This window comes from Mus caroli, unplaced genomic scaffold, assembly GCF_978045245.1.
Source record: "Mus caroli unplaced genomic scaffold, Mus_caroli_1 scaffold_15, whole genome shotgun sequence".
NCBI classification, from domain to species: Eukaryota; Metazoa; Chordata; class Mammalia; order Rodentia; family Muridae; genus Mus; species Mus caroli.
In genome coordinates this window covers 63,602,080-63,622,391 of record NW_028227270.1, presented here as the reverse complement: position 1 = coordinate 63,622,391, position 20,312 = coordinate 63,602,080, and the positions used below count along the sequence as shown (strand labels likewise).

The 20,312-nt window shown below is 43.0% G+C and overlaps 1 protein-coding gene across 7 annotated transcripts in view; it reads left to right on the top strand.

Moving 5' to 3' along the window:
- Smad5 (SMAD family member 5) overlaps positions 1–18,215 on the top strand; it is a 33,007-nt gene extending 14,792 nt beyond the window's left edge. For all 7 annotated transcript variants that reach the window (XM_021180065.2, XM_029468321.1, XM_085831035.1 and 4 more), the window contains 5 exons: positions 3,301–3,552; positions 4,426–4,545; positions 8,682–8,903; positions 11,631–11,887; positions 13,154–18,215. In XM_021180065.2, the coding sequence (XP_021035724.1) occupies positions 3,301–3,552; positions 4,426–4,545; positions 8,682–8,903; positions 11,631–11,887; positions 13,154–13,297 (995 nt within the window). In that variant the 3' untranslated portion in view covers positions 13,298–18,215. The remainder of the gene's footprint in view (positions 1–3,300; positions 3,553–4,425; positions 4,546–8,681; positions 8,904–11,630; positions 11,888–13,153) is intronic.
- Positions 18,216–20,312: the final 2,097 nt, after the last annotated feature.

The following is a 20,312-nucleotide window of genomic DNA, read 5'->3' as shown; positions in this document are numbered from 1 at the left end:
TTTTGTGAACACCCCTTGCCTGCTATTGATACTCACTTTCTCTAGTAACACCCATTTCCTTTCTGTGGCCTACATGTTTCTGTCATGCTAAACACATGTTCCATAGTCACATTAAGTCCTTCTCTCCTTCTTTCCTGTTTGTTTGGGAACTTTGTTGTCACACACTGTCAATTTTTCTGGCTTTACAATTTTCTTCTCTTACATGTCTTTTTCACGAAATTATTTTTACTTTCTGCGCCTGTGTGTGTGTGTATGTGTGTGTGCGCACTCGCGCTTCTGTCGTGGGATATGTAGAGATCAGAGAACAGCTCTTAGGAGTTGAGAGGGAGGCCTTTCCTTACTCATTTCTCATTCTTCAGTGCTTAGAATAATACTCTTTTCTAGGTACAGTGGTCAGTTTGTTTGTTTGTTTGTTTTTTGTTTTGTTTTGTTTTACAGTGAATTAATTACATAAGCTGATATCTTAGTCCTTTTATTGCTTCTTGGCAGACTACCACACAGACTGGATAAATTCACTCAAAGGAAAAGAATTAAAAGCAAAACCAACGTGTACCTCCCCAATTTGCATATAATTAGGTTTACTAACTAAAAGGTTACTTTAGCCTTTGTTAAAGATTAACAGTAGAAATTGTGGAGGGCAGAAAGTCCAGGATTAAGAGACCAGAAGGTGAGGGTCTTGTAATGAACTCTCCTGTAGAACAGAAGAGTGGCATGGGTGTGAGTGAGCCAGAGAGGAGGGAGGGGAACGAGATGTACAGAGAAACCTACTTTTAGTTTTCCTTTGGTGCCAGCATCAAATCCAGTCTTGTGCATTTTAAGCAAGTACTCAACTGTGGAGCTATACCCTAGCCCAAGCAACCTGTTCATGTAACAGAGTCCGCCTCCACAGTGACATCATCTCATACTTCTGGTGAGACCCCACCTCTCAGCATTGCCATGTTGGGAATTACATGTCCAGCTTGTGAACTTTGCAAGGTAGATTCACCATAGCAGCTGACAGCAGCAAGTTGCGTTCTTAGTTACTTTAGTTGCTTCATAATAAATAGCCACACATGTGGTAGTTTACACCCAACACACATGTTTTACCTTATATTCAGGCATTAGTCACCTTAGCAGCATCTTTCTAGTCAAGGTGTTGGTCAGGGCTGGGTTTATCTGGGGAGTCTAGATGTGACAAGATTTAGTTCCTATACAGGGCATTGGATGCTTGCTGGTGATTGGCTGAAGACCGCCTTCATTTGCTTTACTACACGGCCTTCTTCCTCAGTAGGTCACCTGTATGTTTGTTCTTATACTGCCATTCTCTCTCACAGTAGTAGATTTTCCTTCTACCAGACTATCTCTGATAGCATGCATGCTTGTGATGATGGTAACAAGAGAGTTTTCCTACAGGAGGGCATTGAATTCTTAAACACTTCCCCATTACTTTGCCCATAATTCTGTTGGTTAGGAGCATGTCATAGGCCATATGCTGAAGGGGGATGTTTATCCAATTACATGACTACCCAGACTCTGTCTTCCACACTGGAGGAATTGTAAGCCTTGTGTAGTTGAATGTGGAGGCTAAAAGACTAGCAGTGACCTGAGTTATTGGTTAACATTAACCATGAACTTCAGAGCTGCTGCTCTATATGTGAGGTGGATCTCAGTTTCTTATGAAGCCCAAGGAGAGCTATAATATGAGGGAATTGAGGAAGAACAAGGCAGATTTAATGGAGGAATATTTTCTGAAAAATTCTCAAGCTAAGCATTTGCTAGCAGTCCATCTAAGAATTGTATCTGTTCCTTCTCACTGTCAGTGTATGATGACAGTGGGCAGTTGAATGGTCTTTCTTTTAGTCCACCTTATCATTCCATATGAAGCACAGCAGTGGTTATGATACATTAACTTTGGAAATGCCTTGCTAGTTGAGCTGATGGATAAATACAACCTTCATGCTTGGCTGCAAGTCTACACCTCTCCTGGGGACGGGGTAGCTTCACTTGGGAGGGCTAGCCTAGTTAGGGCTCCTCCTTGACCAGCTAGGGACAGTCGGTGCCTCTCCTGGTCCTGTGCTAATAAAGGAGGTCGTTTGTGACTCTGGCTGCAGTGAGCACTGAGCACTGGTGGACACGTGTGCTTTCCTAACTCTGGTATTCTCTCGTGTAGAGTTAGAGATGGAGAAAGCACCAACATCCCACAGCAATAAAGTCTATGTTTAATGTTGTAGACAAAGTAGCTAAGCCTTAACTTATACAAGAGTGCACAGAGTGGCATGAGGAAGTGTCACAGAGAGAAAAAGGTAATAAAAGGTATGATGAGCATGAAAGTAAGGCCAGCGAGGTGAGCCAGTATCTGTCTGACTAGAAAGAATTATCTGTTGGCTGAGGTTATGAGTCCTGGAGTTATGATTTTACTATATGTTTATTACCTGTAACCTCAGGCAAGTTAGAGAATCTTTCTGTGATTTAATGTCCTCTTCAGCTGGATAGTTCGGCTATTAATGACCTTACAGAGTTGTCAGGGAGATTCGGTTAGTCAGTGTCTGTTAGTGCTTAAACATGTTCCCCAAGCTAGTTTGAAATGAAGGATCATTATTCTCCACAGAGATCCAATGAGGGAGAGCATATGGGGAGTGGGCAGAGAGGAAGTGTTCACACACACAGCTACTTAGAACTGAAAACTGCGAGAGGCATTCAAATAAACAGTGGAAAGAACCACAGATGAAGTTATACTTCCAGGGCTGATTGTGAAGGAAAGGCCTTGCTGCTTCACTGAGGAGATGTTACCAGTTCAGTTCTCTAAGTGCTAAACATGGGCCCTCTTACCAACTCTGAAAGCGGTCAGCATTGGGTGGGAATGGAGATTTCTCAGGGTTCCACATACTGACCTCAACTCCCTCTGTAATCTTACATCAGTGTAGATCAGTGACTGTCTCTTCCCCTCCTCTCTGCCTCTCTTCACTCCTGGCATCCTCAGGTGACGTCCTCTTGGGCCTGTCAGGTGTTGTTATTTTCAGTATTTGGTACTCTGCCGGCTGGACATGCACAGTTGTTGAATTCTTGTTAGTTGCATTAAGTGCTTATTATGACTGTTTTTCAATGCCTTGTGTGCTACAGATGGAGAGTGCCGTCCTTTATGAACTTCCTGCTTCCAGAGTCCTTCACATGGGCTGAATGCTAAAGGTGTTAGGGTTTGGTTATGACATAAATACAAATCCAGAGTCTGCCCTTCCCAATAGTAAACTTTAATCACCACCCCTTAAAGGTTCCTGACTGGCTGTGACTTGGTTTTCTGATTGATTTTTGTTTTTCTTTCAGTCTTACCTCCAGTGTTAGTGCCTCGTCACAATGAATTCAATCCACAACACAGCCTTCTGGTTCAGTTCAGGAACCTGAGCCACAATGAACCGCACATGCCACAAAACGCCACGTTTCCCGATTCTTTCCACCAGCCCAACAACGCTCCTTTCCCCTTATCTCCTAACAGCCCCTATCCTCCTTCCCCTGCTAGCAGCACATATCCCAACTCCCCAGCAAGCTCTGGACCTGGAAGTCCATTTCAACTCCCAGGTAAGACTTTACTGATAGAAAAAATGATCTCCAAAACTAGGCACTAGTTTTAAGTGCCGGTCTTCTGAGTGAACGATTATGCAAGATCTTGCTGTTGATGATATATTCTTGAGGAATTTATTTTTCAAGTTCCTTTATGTTTAAAAATCTGGAAATTGGGGAATTAAGTCTAAGTTCTTAATTTGCTGTTAAGAGTTATCTCAAAAACAAATGTGAATGTGTCATCTTAGATTTCAGTGCCATATATAACTCTGTCTCAAGATACCTCATATAAACCTTGGGGCAAAAGAGAACTTCTCTTCAGTTTTATACTTGTTGAGAAAAGTAAGTCTACCTGTAACATTTGCAAAAATTCACAACTCTGAGTGTTAGAAGCCCAAAGATTTTTATTAATTTAATAAATAAAATTAATAGATTTTAATGCCCATTTACTAGGGCATGATGGTTCCTGGGGCATTGCAACAGAATGAAATAGCTGTTGCTACTGTTAAAGCAAACTTGGAGTGACACAGCAGTATGTGATGCTGATGGTCCTGTAAAATCACCTGTGCTGTGTGCACTGGGTGATTTGTAGCCTCAGATTGCTGTGCAGTAGCTGCAGTGTCTTTGAACATAGATTAAAGGAAAAAAAACTTGACCTTGGGTTCCACTTTATTGTTAATCCTGGTATCCTGGATTACCAAGGGTCTGTGTTAATCCACGCTTGTAATTGGTCTGCAGGAGAGGCTATGTGTGCTCCTGTCTGCTCTTGAACAGTGTGTGTCGTACATCTGCATGTGCTCAGTAATGAATCCTGCTGATAACCTTGTAACTTAAAAAGAATGAAGACCTCAGTCTTCGAGGAATTAATGTGTCTCATTCTCTTTCTCTCAGCTGACACCCCTCCCCCTGCCTATATGCCACCTGATGATCAGATGGCTCCAGATAATTCCCAGCCTATGGATACAAGCAGTAACATGATTCCTCAGACCATGCCCAGCATATCCAGCAGAGGTGAGAGCAGCGCTCTGTTGTCTCTTGTTGGGATTATGTTTTCTTCTTTTAACATCTTGGCCACTTTTCTTTACTTTTTTGCTGTGCTAGGAATTCAACCCAGGGCCCCATAGTCTAGGTAAATAATCTCCCACTGGGTTTTTCCAACTCTTGCTCACTTGTGAAAGAACCTTGACTATAAAGTTGATGTGAGTTAGGTTAGTGGATTTGGCAACTATATGAAGTTTGGGATCAAAATGTAGAGGTGTTTTGTTTGTTTGGTTTGGTTTTTTAACCTATTTGTTCTTTTTGGTTATTTGTTCTTTGTGAGATTTACATCATGCATCCCGGTCCCACTCGTCCTCCCCTCCTATACCTGCCCTCCCACCCTTCAACATCCCCCACAACAGAGAAAATCATCTCACCCTGGAATCTGTAGTGTGTCCCCCAGTGTACCCTTTGTCCACACTTCTTGACTTCTGATGACTCTTCCATGTGGTGCGAGGCTTCTTTCTCGGAGCCCGACAGCCTTGAGACGAGTGTATATTGTATTTGTCAGGTTCAGTTACTCAGGTGAGCAGTGTCCCCTTGTGTGTACCACCTTTGTCTGCCCGCTCTCCACTGAGGAGCTGCTGTGCGTGTGTAAAAACACACACAACACAACCTGCTCAGAGGCTGCCCCAGGTCTGCGGCTGTAGTGGAGTGGAGATTGTGGCTCTTCGGTTATATTAGGCTGTCAGATGGATTACAGTGCTCAATTTTTCTGTATCCTTGCTTATTCTCTTTTTAACTGTTCTGTCCAAATTGAGAGTGAAAGATTGGAGTCTCTAACAATTAGGATAGAATTATATCTGTTTCTACTTTCAGTTCTTTTGATGTTTGCTTCATTTATTTGAGGGCTGTTGTCAAAATGTTGAGTTCAGTAATAGGGATACATTCAGCGTTGTGCAGCCATTGGCGCTCTCTGCTTCCAGAACTTGTCATCCTCCTATGTAGACTCTGTGCCCATTATGAAGTTCCCAATTTTCCTTCCCCCAGTCCTCATCAGTAGTTACCCATGTCCTGACTGCACTTTTCTGTCTGGGCATCTGATCTAGGTGGCTTATCCAGTACCTATCTGTCCTTCTGCATTTGACTTCTTTTTGTTAGCTTGACCTTGCCAAGGGTAAATATATGTCACAGAATATGTTCAAATAGCACTTCTCATTAGGGCTGACTACATTCTAGTCTATGGCATGGCACCTATGTTTTGTGTGTCCACTTATCTATTTAATTCTTGCCTTCATTCTGCTTTTTGACTGTTGCATGGCAGGCTGTTATTTGAATCTCTTTGTACAGTTCCATCTCCCTGAGTGCTACGTGTATTTGGGAGTAGAATTGCTATTCCATGCTAATCATGTTCAACCTTTGAAACCACCAGACTCCGTACAGCAGCAGAGCAGCAGCAGCAGCACTGTGTTCCCAGTGCACTACATAAGCATTCTAAGTCCCCTCCATCCTTACATCCTCGCCAGCTTGCTCTCTGCTGTTTGTCATTGTCCATGCTCTTCTTGCTCTTAGTTATGCCTGAGAAGTCAGAGTGTATTACATAGGAGGTTTTAGTTGACAAGTAAGAAAGGGTGGTGGTGTTTTTCCCCATAATGCTACTTACCATTGTACATTGGTACATTACCATCTACATTGGTACAAGCTTTTTTTACAAGATCAGATACTAACACTTTAGGTGCTAGGGAGATAAAGTCTGAGTAAAGTCTTGCTGTGCACATATGGGGGATGGGGGCCCGAGTTCAGATTGGCAGCATTCACATAGAAGCCAGGCACACAGCACACCTTTAATCCCCACACTCTTCCAGGGGAACGCAAATGGAGACAGAAGAATCCCAGCAAGTTTGAGAGCCAGCCAGTCAGTCTTCCAAACCAAGTAGCAAACAGCCTAAGAGCCCTGCCTGAAACTGCACTTATTCCTGTAAGGCAGGGTCAGCACTTATTCCTGTAAAGCAAGATCAGCACTTGAGCTGTCCCTGGCATTCACCACAGCACACCACAGACAAAGTAAAAAGATACTGCTATTTACACATTCTAAAGATGAGTGTGTATGAGTGTGTGCTAACTCATACCTAATGGTGAGGAACTAGGTTTTCTGCAGTTGTGGTTTGCTCAGAACTTTACTTAGTTTTTTTTAGTTCATCTTTTTGTCTAAAACAATCTTACAGGTACTGATGAAAATATTTTTAGTTTCCGGAAAAGAATTTTACTTGACTAAGGCTGACTAATAGTGTATTGTAGACCTGTTTCTACAGGGTGTGCTGTTGTTACTGTATTGGGAATTGTGTCCTTCCCAAAGTGTTATGGACCCCCTAAGTCCCGTGGCTGTATTTGGACATGTGAGCTTTTAGGACATAATTGGGTCTAAGTGACACAGGGGTATAGGTCCTCCTGGTGTTGTGGGTATCCTTATAAGGGAGGTCCCTTATTCTTTCTCTGTCCTTGAGCTCAAACCAAGCAAAGGCTGTGCTAGCGAAGAGTTGTCTGCAGCCAGGAAGTGGCCCTTCATTAAACACTGAAGCTACTGCCACCTTGATCCCAGACTCCGTCCCTGACAAAGGACTGTGAGCAGAGCTCTGTTGCTTGCATCACTCCATCAGTGCTTCTTACTAGATCATCCTAAGCCACCTGAGAGAAGTCGGTACCTAGAATGGGTGCCGCTGTAGCACTTTAGAGATATACAATCTGTTCTTTAGCAGGAGAGATTTTTATGCAAGAGATTGGCTGGTTTCTCCTGATTGCTACTAATAATATATAAAAAGAAAGATTAAAGGGGGGGGTGAACTGTTACTTTTAAAGGAACTTAAGATTTAAGAGATTTTTCATTTTCTACGCATTGCAAATACTAATGTGTGTTTGGAGAGACACTCTGAGATTTACGGTTGGGAGTGATTAGTGTGGGTGTGGAGTAGGACCTGATTAGTTCCCTCCGTCAGGAGCAGTGCGTTTGACTTGAGGGCACACAGGTGGATCAGCGTAAGGGAGACTGTTAGACTTTTATAAGGCAGGACATTTTAAGCTGTTGGCTGTAAGCTCAGAAGAGCTGTCCCTGAGGGTGATTGTTTCATCAGGGGCTGAGCCCTCGTGCATGGGTTGATGATGCTTAGAGCACACCGCTACAGGACACTACTTACTGCACTTCAGCTGCGTTATAGTGGAAGAGGCACTTTCCTTGAGATCTTTACTCTGCCTTACCTATGGACCTTAAGAGTTTTGCTGGTGTGGACTAAGACTCTGGGGACTTGGGAGATGGGATTTACGTGAGACGGGGTGGAATAGTAATGGACCTATTGTTAGTCTCTCTGCTTATGTTGAAACCTAGCCCTTGGTATAATGCTACCTAGAGATAAGGCCATTTAAGAGGCTACTAGGCTTAATAAATTCCTGAGATTAGGGTCTTTGAGATACAATTGTCTTTACATGATTAGATACAGAGGCCAGGAAGCTGGCTCCGTGTATAAAAAGAACTTGCTTCGACAAGCCTGACGACCTCATTTCAGATCCCTGGAACCACTATACAAAGAACCGCTGCCTATCTCTGTGTTCGAAGCACTTTTACAGTAAGATGGAAGTGGATGCAGGAGAATTTCCTAAATGTCAAAGGTCAGCTAACCTAGAGTAATGTGGCAAAGCAGAAACAAGAGAGACCCTGACTTGAAAGAAAGTAGAAGGCAAGAACCAACTTCTAAAGGTTGTCCTCTGATCGCTACATCTACATGCACACACCTGCACACTTGCATTCACATGCACACACACACACACACACACACACACACGTGCATACACGCATGCACACTCTACTAGACAGCACATCTGCTGATACCTTGATATCAGAGCCTCTAGAGCAAACTGTGAAAAACAATTGTGGTTTTGCTATTGTTGTTTTGTCTTGAATTTAAGCCTCTCAGTCTGATATTTTATTATAGCTGTGTAGAGTAGGCCAACGTAAGTTGCCTTGGACTCTAAGCCAGGATGTCAGTAAAATTTAAATGAAGTATCTATTTTCTTTGTCACATAATGGTTAGGACATTAGATGGTTAGGATGAACGGTAAATTTACACAGAAGTTGGTGTTTGGGATAATGAGTTATTAAACCTCTCTTCTGTTTTCAGATGTTCAGCCTGTCGCCTATGAGGAGCCCAAACACTGGTGTTCGATTGTCTACTATGAATTAAACAATCGTGTTGGGGAAGCTTTTCATGCATCTTCTACTAGTGTGTTAGTAGATGGATTTACAGATCCTTCAAATAACAAAAGTAGATTCTGCCTGGGATTATTGTCAAATGTTAATCGTAATTCAACTATTGAAAACACTAGGCGGCATATTGGAAAAGGTAATCTTGTCGTTTCTTTTCATTTGGTTGAATTAAATCATGTTTTTGTACCGGCTGGGTACAATTCATTGACCCATCCAAAAAGTCTTAAGGCATGGCATTTACCTCAAGTTGCAAATATTAAAGAATGTGATTAAATAAAGATACAACTAGTCTTCTCTTTTTTATCCTGCTTAAGTTTTGTTTCTAGTACTAAAGATCTGAAATCCTATTGTTCATTTCTTCTTGAGTATTTACCCTAACAATTAGGACAAATTAAGTTAGGGCCTAATTGGAATATAAGGGATAGAAATTTACCTTGTTCACAGCAGTATCCGCAGTAACTAGTACATTGCATGCCTTGTTCTCTGTCTGTCTGTCTCTCTTTCTTTCTTTCTTTTACTCTCTGAATGTATACATATGTATGTATATATGTGTACATATATGTGTATATATATGTATATAAAATCTTGGGGAAAATATGTGCATGTTAATGAGGGATTAGAAATGTAAAATTATTGCACTTGGAGTGTTTGCTCCTGTAAGATTAGCACAGTATGGAGACAGTGGAGTTTGGGGTGGAAAGTAGAGTATGGATATCCAGAGACCTCATGCGTCAGAGTTTCCTTATAAACCAACATGGATCTTGGTTGGTTGCACTCTGCATACTTCATGGGATGCAGTGTTACACCTCAGAGGGTCCGCCTCTGTAGGGTCCGCTGCATGTCCCAGGAGCAGGAGCGGCTTGGCTTGTGTAGCCTGCTGTTCTGTGCTCCTTTGATTTACATCTTAGTCGGAAATAGTAGCAATGGCAGATAACAATAATTGTGGTAGGTTTTCTTATAGATGAGAGTCAGAAAAATAATCTGAAGCCAGGTGCAGTGGCTTACACATGTAATCCCAGCACTAGGGAGACTAAGGCAAGTAGGTCCCAAGTTCAAGGCCAGCCTGGGCTACATAGCAAGACATTCGTAATTCAAACAAACAAAAACACCCCAAACAAACAACAAAACAATGTGAACAGTTTTTATTGATTTTGTTGTCAACTTGTCCTAACCTTTTTTGTGAACTGTGTCTCCTGTATATGTTTCTCTGTCAGTTCCTCTACAGTGAGATCATTTAAGGGACATCTCTTTGGATCAGTTTTCAATTACTTACCAGTGTTCCCACTCCAGAGTCCATTTCTGTTTACTCAGAAGCAAGCCACATTTTTTAAATACCATATGCTGACACAATTCTGTGACTTCTGTTTGAACAGAGATTTACATTTATGGAGATCCTGCTAAAGTAGGCATTTTGTGTGAACACAGACAATAATGGAAACGTGTCCATTGAGGGCAGTCAGTGTTCTTTCTTGTCTAGAATATGGCGGTTGGCAGCATGCTGACTGTGAGTGAAGCAAGACTGTATGCTTCTGAGCAATAGACTGTGACACCCGTTTCCTTTATAAAAAACAAGCAAGCAAACACAAAAACAGCAAATCCTCCTATCCCCAGAAGCACACAAATATATTCTACAGAAGTGTATATGTAACTATCTTAGTTACGGTTCTATTTCTGTCAACAGACGCCATGACCAAGGCAGCTCTTACAAGGACATCATTTTATTGGGACTGGCTTACAGGTTCAGAGGTTCAGTCCATTATCATCAAAGCGGGAGCATGGTAGAGTCCAAGCAGACATGGGGCTGGAGGAGCTGAGAGTTCTTTATCTTCATCCAAAGGAAGCCAGTCCTCAGGCAGTGGGTCTCAAAGCCACTCCCACAATGACACATTCCCTCCAACAAGGCCACATCTCCTAATAGTGCCACTCCCTGAGCCAAGCATATTCAAACCACCACAGTAACTCAATATGTGCTGCATTTAAAGGATAGACACCAAATTTGTAGCACTGTCTACCTGTGGGGAAGAAAATTTTGCGGTAATTCTTAGATATATTGGAAAAGTATTTTCTGAGTCAGCTTTTTAGTAATAAAGCTTAAATTTTACTATTAGAACTGGTTTCTCGTAAGTATATTTCTAGAAAACTTTAAAAAGTTATATTATTTTGTGTGTATAGGTATTTTCCCTACAGGTATGTCTGAGTGTTGCATGCATACAGTGCCTTTAGAGGCCAAAAGAGGGGCATCTCCTGGGACTGGAGTGAGATGGTTGTGAGCCTCCATGTGGGTGCTGGCAATCCAATATGGGTCCTCTTCAAGAACAGCCAGTGCTCTTAACTTTTGAGCCATTGTTCAACTTTCATTTACAAACAAACAAACAAAACCAGAAGGAAAGAGAGAAGGCTTTTAAAAGCAAAGGAAGATGAGCCTGCTATCTTAAAACTTTCTGTAATCTGGCATTACATATGTGTGCGTCTGGGTTTCTGTGGGTAATGATTAAAATGCTGTGGTCTTCTTCGTTAGCAAAAAGGGTGGAAAACATCACTAAATAACATTTATGATGACTTTTTTGAAAGTATTCATAAAAAGAAATGTTAAAGAGCATCTTTTCCTTTCTTGAGAAACAAACGGTGGTGAGAAAAGGGAACACAAACCCTGGGGTCAGGCAGGTTACAAACCTGCCAACTCCAGCTGGAGGCTTGGCCTCTTGAGGCCTCTAGAGTTGTGGGGGTAATCTCTGGCTGCTGAAGGCCATCTAGTGGTGGTTGTTATCTGAGCATTGCTGGAGTTTGCTGTGCATCCTGGGTGCTTTGGTGGTGTCTCACAGCGGTTTGCTAAGCCATCTCTCTTGTTGCCTGTCTCTTTAAGGTGTTCATCTATACTACGTTGGTGGGGAGGTGTACGCCGAGTGTCTTAGTGACAGCAGCATCTTTGTTCAGAGTAGGAACTGCAACTTTCACCATGGCTTCCATCCCACCACCGTCTGTAAGATCCCCAGCAGCTGCAGCCTCAAGATTTTTAACAATCAGGAGTTTGCTCAGCTTCTGGCTCAGTCAGTCAACCACGGATTCGAGGCTGTGTATGAGCTCACCAAGATGTGTACCATTAGAATGAGCTTTGTCAAGGTGAGTAGCTACGGTGTAGAATGTGACTTCAGTCATTGTAAGTGTGTATGCATTATAAGGAATTATTAAATGAAGTTAAGCAGTGTTTTTGACTCAGTTTCATACATGTGAGTGAAATTTTTGAATTTATCCCTTTAACCATATGATTCATTTTGTAATCTACACATAAGATCAAAGATTAATTTTAATAATGGGTAGAGGTTTGATTTATAACGTATTTCATCTAATAGACTAAATGATTAGAAAGTATTTCATATTAACATTGCATTTTGGCTGGCTCAGATTCCCCTGCAGTGATGGGGGACATTTATAGCACTTTATCACTTTACTTGTGTCTCAGGCCTGTGGCAAAGGATTTATAAGGCCTGTCACTCTCATGGCCTGATCTCACAATCGGTATAAAGATTGTGCCTCATTAACAAAATGCTGAGAGACTCAGCGTGGTGAGTTTCAGCAGTTGGAAGTGCTCCCTCCTGGGTCAGGAAGAGCAGAAGTAGGCTTGTGTTTTGTTTTGTTTTTTTATTTTGGCATGGAAGCCCAGTCCACACTTTCCTTGCTGTTTATCAGAGGCCTGAATTTACTTTCTCTCTCCCTTTTGAAGTGTGTGTGTGTTTTGTTTTTTTATTGTCCAGTTCCCCTGCTGCCCCATTTCTCTTTCCTCCATCCCCCTAGTTTCCCTGGAGCAGAGCTACTATAATCAGCAAGACAGAAAACTTGATAAATCAAGAAAATGAAAGTGAAACCAAAAGAACCAAAAAACCCCCACATTTTTCAGTTTTTTATCCAAAGCTTACTTTATCTGGTTAATTTCTCACCTTTAGGGATAAGGGCTTGATGTGATTCTGGCATACAGTGAACTACATGATATGGGTTGGTCAGTGTCCATACTCTCTCATCAGATACAAACACTCAGGGACAGGAGCTCCCCAAGTCTGCCCCATGAGGGCGTGGGCTTTATTTACTCAGTGAGAATATGTATCACAGCACGGCATGATTTAGCTGTGAAGGGTCATAGGCTGGAGTTTTTGTAACAGTTAAACATGTTCTTAGTCCTATGGGTCTGTGTCTGAGAAATTCTGTTATTTGTTGAAGTGTTGAATACTGCAGATGTGTCTTTTAATACCATGTGAGTGCTTACTGGTTTTCTGTAGTTGTTTAGTTTAAGTAAGTCTTATGTGTTTCTACAGTTAAGCTTTTTATTGCTAAAGTTAGTGTCGACTGTTGACTGTTCAAGAGGGATTTGCTTTGCTGTCTGTTCATTTCCAGGGTTGGGGAGCGGAGTACCACCGACAGGATGTCACCAGTACTCCGTGCTGGATTGAGATTCACCTCCACGGGCCTCTGCAGTGGCTGGATAAAGTCCTTACTCAGATGGGCTCTCCGCTGAACCCCATTTCTTCTGTTTCATAGTGCAGAAGTATTCTTTTCAACTATATTTTTAGTGGACTTGTTTTAATTTTAGAGGAATTTCCAGTACAGATGCTGTGAGCTGACATGGAAAACAGATATTATTTTTTCTACGTAATTGTGACCAACACATTTGTATTTTATGATGATATTACATTTGTTTGTATTCGTGTTCATTGTGATTAACTTTCAAAAGTATTGTAAACGATGTAGAGTATTTTGCCCCTGTTGAAATGTTTAGTATTGATCTTAAACTGGAACGTACTTTTGCTTATTGTCCCAACAGTTTTTTAATTTGTTAATTTTTTTTTTACAAAGTAGTTCATCACATAATGAAATTTTATCCTGTAAGAGAACATATATTGTGGAAAGCAGTAGACGATATTCCTCTGGGAATTTCTTTGCCTACCACCTTTGAAAAAGCATACATTGTTTGCAAAACCTCAAAGTAGGGCTTGCTTAAAGGAAACTGTTGAATCTTATTTGAAGGACACTGCAGTCCTAACGTGTTCAGTGAAAGCAAGGTGGTAGATTTCTGGACGTCATATATTTACATTTAATATAGGTAATATTCATCAGTGTAATGTGACTTCATGCCATATATCTTTTGTAAAACAATTCCTTTTAAAAAATTTCAAGTATTTGTCATTTACTCAAATTTGTCATAAGTCCTACTTAACAGCTAGTTACTGTGTGCTCTGTGGCCTTGTTCAGCATTGTTTGCTGCTTTGGGCCAATGATTCAAGAACTCTAATTTTCCTGTGCATTAATCTTTTCATTTTGCACTTTTTTGGGTGACTGTCTTAGTGTAGCCTCTGGTAAAATACTGTCGGGTGACCTGGTCTTAGAGCTCCTCCTTGCTGCCTTGGCACTCCTTTGTGCAACACGACCACTTAGAGATGACAGCTATGAGCTGTGCTGCTTTTTCTAGCCTTTAGTTTCCAATTTAGTTTATAATGTTGTTCTTCTATAGCTCCAGCTGAGGCGCCTGTTAGTCCCCTACAGTGTTCTGAGCGTAGTGACACTGAAAGGTTATGTATGCGTGAATACCTTTGCTCCTTACCAGACTTGTCATACAAGGCCTCGTGCAGCGTAGCCAGCAGAGGCTCTTTGGCTGGCTCAAGAGTGAGGCTGTTGGTGTAAATGAATCACAATAGGGATTGGGATAGTTCACGTCATATGTCATATAGCAAGACAGTGTAGAGTGTAGGCTTGTCTCTCTGCATCAACGCTCTGCCTTTTTCTTTTTATCCTTTTAGAACCTACATGGACACTAATCTCCACAACACTGTTGGATGTGAACACTCTTAAGACACCCATCTAGTTCACTGTGCCTTGTCCTTAGGACTCTTAACCACTTTCTAGGGAGCAGTTATGGCCTGAGATGGACAGTCATGGCCTGAGAATGAAGACACTACTTCGATAAAGAAAAAAGCCTCATTTGCCTATCAGAGTGAGAAAGTTTATTTTCTGGTGCCTTTTGAAAATATACAGAGCCACTTAGTTCTTCTGCTGAAAATGTTATTTTGGTTTGACTTTTTAGAGTGCCCTTCCTGCCTTTATGAGGAAAACAGCTTTTTTTTGGGGGGGGGGGGGATTCCTTTTGTTTTCTGTGTCGTTATTTATTGCCTTTCAGAGTACAACCATTGGGTGGCTTTGCTCCTTCAGAGAGGGTTCCTTGATGGCCTTCAGTAGACTGAGCTGTAGACATAAGTATTCCATAGCAAGAGTGTGTCAGCTCCATGAGAGAGATGTCCGCTTTATAGCCGAGTGCAGAAACCGTTCACTGTTCCTTTACTTGGCAGCCTTTAAGAACAGGTTTGTAAGAACGTGTCTTGAGTTGAGTGAGTGTATGTCTGTGAGCTCTGCTGAAGTCTGGAAACAAGGGCCTTGCCTGCTCCTTTTTCCAGCAGTGTTGTCTCTCCACAGTCTTCATGTCACAGGCCTCGGGCTTGCAGAGTCCTGTGTGGCCTGCCATCTGTACAGTGGCAGGACTGAAGCTCTGAGCTGTTCCGAGGTTCATGGAGAAATCCCAGCCTGCTCTGTGGTCAGTAAATGGAGACTGTGTAGTCTACCTGCTCCTGTACTGTCTAAGGGTATACATACGTCTGTGGGTAGGCAGTACTCAGTGAGATGAAGACAGCAAGTGTGCACTGAACCACAGAGGGCAAGGAGTAGGGCCTCCGAAGAAGCCACCAGACCAGTCCAGTGTCAGTCTCTGTCTGAGATGGCTCTGATGGGGCCCAGACTGGCCCTGAGCATGCTGAGTTGCTGAGGGTGGTCTTCAGTTCTCTACCCTCTGAAGTGCTAGGATGACAGACATCCGCCATCATACCCAGCTTCTGTGATGCTAAGGATCAGCCTCAGACTTCAGGCGTGTTAGGCAAGTACTCTGCCAAGTATTTAGTATACAAAATACATTAGTATCTGCCAGGGAAGAAAGAATTGCAAATAATAGAGATTGCCATCAGTTTGATAAATGTTGTAAATGGAAGAATCAAAATCTCAGCCATGGATTACAGCAACAAGATGCTGCCTAGGAAAAGCAGGACCAAGAGGTACATTTGACTAGTAAACCTTCAGCATCGCGTGATGACCTTGCTGATGTCACTCAACTGAACTTAAGGGCTGTAAGTAGGCATGCTGTGGGCCTTCCAGAACTAGAGAAAATTGGAGGAGGAAGTCAGTTCTAAAGTAGCAAAAGCTGGGTAATGGTGGCACATGCCTTTGATTCTAGCACTCGGGAGGCAGGGGCTAGCCTAGTCTACAGAGCAACTTCTACACAGAGAAACTGTCTTGGAGGAAGAAAAAAAAGAGAAAAGTGAAAGAGCAAACAAATAGAACAGAGTAGGAATCCATGTCCCCTTTTTTCTATGTTTCATGGTTGCATGTGTAAGAAAAGTAGTCATAGATGTGGCTAAGTTTCTAAGATGAAACCAGTAGTAAGATTGCTAAATATGACACTTCAGCAGGCTACACTAATAATGCAGAGAGGAAATGGGCCACTTTAATACCATCTGCAAGTTAGACACCCTGTGGGGGTGTGAATGACAGTAACATTGCAATATGAAATGAACTGTGCAAGTAACACTTGGGGTTACCTCACAGTCTCCCTATGCCTGAGAGGACTGTGGGAAACATTTCCATCCCCTGCCAGTATTGTCATTGGGAGGACAGAGTAGATGAAGAAGTGAAGTCTTACTGGTCCAGGGCACTCCTGTCAGCCATGTCATTTGTACTTCTGCCACAGAGCACCAAGAGGCTTGGCTCAGTATCCTCAAACCTTGTCTGGTCACTTCCCTGGCAGCACTTGGGTCCCTGTCACTCACTGGTCTCTTAAAAGTCCTGTCTCTTTGCTTCCTGAAGATTCTCCAAAAAATTACTATTTTTTATTTCTTTTTTAAAAGTCTTTGTTATTTTGTTTTGGGATACAGTCTCTTTGTACAGTCCTGGCTGGCCTGGAAATTACTATGTAGGCCAGCCTCAAACTTGAAGTAATTCCCTCCAACTCCCTCTGGAGTTCTGGGATTACAGGCATGCACTACGGAGTACAGTGAGCTCTGATGGCTTTTAAAATTCAGCCCCTTTGAGGGTTTGGTTTTAGATCCATTAGCTTTGTCTGAACCCGTCTTTGTCCGGCCGAGTAAATCCTCTGCTATCTGGGGTCTCGGTAGAAATGTGTTCTCAGTATACATACGGCTAAACATTGGTTGTTTATAGGTGGCCTCAGATATTTGGTAGAGCATCTTTTTTGAAAGTAATCTCCAGCTAGGTGGGTATTTCTCTCACAGCAGTAGGATTTTCCCTTTAGGAAATACCAGTTCTTCATCTTTCTTGTGAAAATAATGTATTTATGGGGAGTGAAGATTAAGGCGTTGTTTCTACACTAACAAAATTCTATTTGATGGACAACTTGAACAGTTCTGTGGACTTGGGTGGGTTCTAGTATGCTAAAAAGGATAACAGTATTTATTAGTATCTGTCATCCGGCCTTGCTCATCTCCCTGTCTAGGGCTGTAGGTCAGTGCTCGAGCACTTAGCAGGCATCGAGTCTAGTGTTCAGTGCCTAGCACTGCACAGAACTCAGGATATACCTGTACTGAAACTGAAGTGACCACCTACAGCCGGGTCGTATGCCAGAACCACAGAAAGGAGATTCACAGTGATGTGTTTAAAGCATTGGGCTGGTGATGGTTGCTGTGTAGTAATGACCTCTTCCTCAGCACAGAGTCCTGGAGCAGGCTGTCCTCAGAAGAGGGAAAGGACTGGTGTGCTCCTTGTGCAGGTAACTTAGTGTATAAGTCAATAAGTAGCTATCCTTTAAGGATTTGTTTGAAGTTGCTCTTTGTAAAAAGTTGAGAATTTTGTGTGTGTGCAGTTGGGCACATGCTTGCCCTTCCCCCACCCGCCATAGTCCTGCCTCTTGCTGTGAACCTGTGTCAGCTACAACACTCCAGCTAGGTCCGAGCTCTTTTGAGAGAAGGTCTCTTGAGCACCATTCTCAGAGAGGAGCTGAAGCATGGGGAGCCTTAGGACGGTCAGGCAATGCACTCTTTACCACGGCTGGCTAAGGCTGCAGCTTGACTGTCCTTACCTAAATCAGGTAAGAATGTGATTACAGAGCGAGTGCTTGTGTTCCCCGGCCTGCCTTCTCCGAGGAAGATGCTTCATTCGAGGATGATGCAGAGCAGACGGATGGCTGCACTGTAGGTCTGCCTCCTTCTGCGTATGGGTTCTGCTGCTGCTTACGGCATAGGAAACTACACTAGCAGCGTGCTTCAATTCTGCCATCTTTTGATACTTATAAAAATGTATTAGGTTTTACTGTATTGTGCTCTCAAAGCCATAACTCTTAAGAAATTTGTTTTTTTTGCATATTGTTTGCTAATACTTTGTTTTAATAAACCTCAAAATCTGCTTACAGTGTCTTTGTTTATTTTCTTGTACTTTGCCTGCCCCCGTGGTTCACATAGTGGTGATCTGAGGAGGCGAGACTGAGCCAGAGCTGTCAGTGCTGTTGGCAGGAGGTGTGTGGACCATGCATGCACGCCTCCCAGTGCATGGGAGCTCTGCTCGGAAAGACCCGGTTCCATTTCTATGGTGCTTGCTAGCCCTTTTGTGTGTTTTGTGTTGACAAAAGACTGAGGCCCATTCTGGGGAGTTTTAGTTTAATCACTAGCTCTTTTCTGGACCTCACTTGTAAGAGAGGGGGCTTGCTTAGCAAGCTGGCTACACCCTGTAGTGTAGAGTGTGCCAGACAATACTTAAATTCTGGGCCTCATGGCTCTGTTCTCTTAGGAGGGGTGCTTAACCACTCTGAGCCTCAGTTTTTGCATTTATAAAATAAAGATCTCCTTCATAGGAAAACAAAATGAAACATTACAAAGAAAGTATCCAGATTATTGTTTGGCACAAAATAACTGGTTAAAATTATCTATTAAATTTTTTTAACTTTGATGTAAGGCCATTATTTCTAATACTATCTGACCTTGACTGAGGTTGGTACACTGTTGGTAGATGGTCAACTCTTTTTTTAAGTTCTTTATTTTGAGTATCCGTGTGTATTGGCTGTCATGTCATGTTGTGCCTGTCTAGGTCAGATAAGGCCTCGAGGTTCTTTTTACCATAGGGATGCCAGGGATCCGGCTCAGGTCTCCCTCTGGCCCAGCTAAGCTGTTCTTTCTCCTTTTCTCCACTTTTTTTTTTCCTGGTAACTGAAGCCAGGCTAGCTTCTGTGATCTCCCTCCAGTGCGCACCTCCCCTGGCTGACATACTCCACACTGAACCGGTGCAGGTCTGTCTTGCTAAGGTGTATAGACAGGCACCGTGGCCAGAAGGAGAAAATTTCAGAGTAAATTCCTTGTACCTGGAGAAGGAATTTTTAAAAACACAGTATTCTTTAGAGGAATTTCTGCAAACCAGACCTTAGTGTTTTGGAAGGCATTTGGTGAGTTGTTCTGTGGCAGTCTCTCTTATTTGAGCCAGAGTCTCATGCAGTAATATAGCCAAGAGTGACCCTGAGTTCTGCACCTCCTGCCCCTGGCTTCTTAGTGCTGGGATCTCAGGAATGGCCTTCCAGGCTTCTGAGTGCTGGATCACAGGAACTGCCTACCAGGCTGCGCCCGCCCACCCATCAAAACCCAGGCCTTGTGCATGTTAGACAGGCGCTGCCCCCAGAGGAGCAGTCTTAATCTCTACCCCTTCTTCATTCAAGAAACTTTACACATCTCTTTTTAAGGATTGATTTGCACGAGGTAAATTCCGAGAACTAACAGCACAGAAAAGCGTATGCTAAAGCTCCCAGTAGCCGTGTGCTCATCTAATCTGCTCAGGTGCTCACTCACTGCTGGTCCTCTGCTTTCTCTGACAAGTTTGTAGCTAAGGGAGGGGTGGCACTGTGTGTGTGACAGCGTGTGTTCATGTATGTGCAGATGTGCACTCACCCTCGCAGGCTGCAGGTTGGTCTTTGCGGTCGTCCTCTGTCACTTTTGACCTTTTTGAGACATAATCAATTCCTGAACCTGGAGCTCACCAGTTGGCTAAACTGGCAGGACTACAAGCCATGGGATCCATCTGTCTCTGCCCACCAGCCCTGGGTATCACACACACACACACACACACACACACACACCATGGGATCCATCTGTCTCTGTCCACCAGCCCTGGGTATCTCTTAAACACACACACACACACACACACACGGCTTTGTGTGGGTTCTAAAGATCTGACCTTATCCCTCATATTTGCCTAGTACTTCCCTCACTGTGCCATCATCTTCCCAGCCCCAGATTATGAGTGGTGCTCTCTACCTGCTTCTCCCTACTTCCCCTCCTTCCCTCCAAGTCCTCCAACACCACTCTGCTCTTCTTCCAAGCATGGCCTCAGTAATTGTTCCTATATGCTCATATGTATATGCACATGCATGTATACTCCCAAACAACCTGCTCACTCAGCCTGTACAATGCCACCTACATGCCTGCCTTCAGGGCTGGCAGCTTGGCCCTAGATGACCCATCTG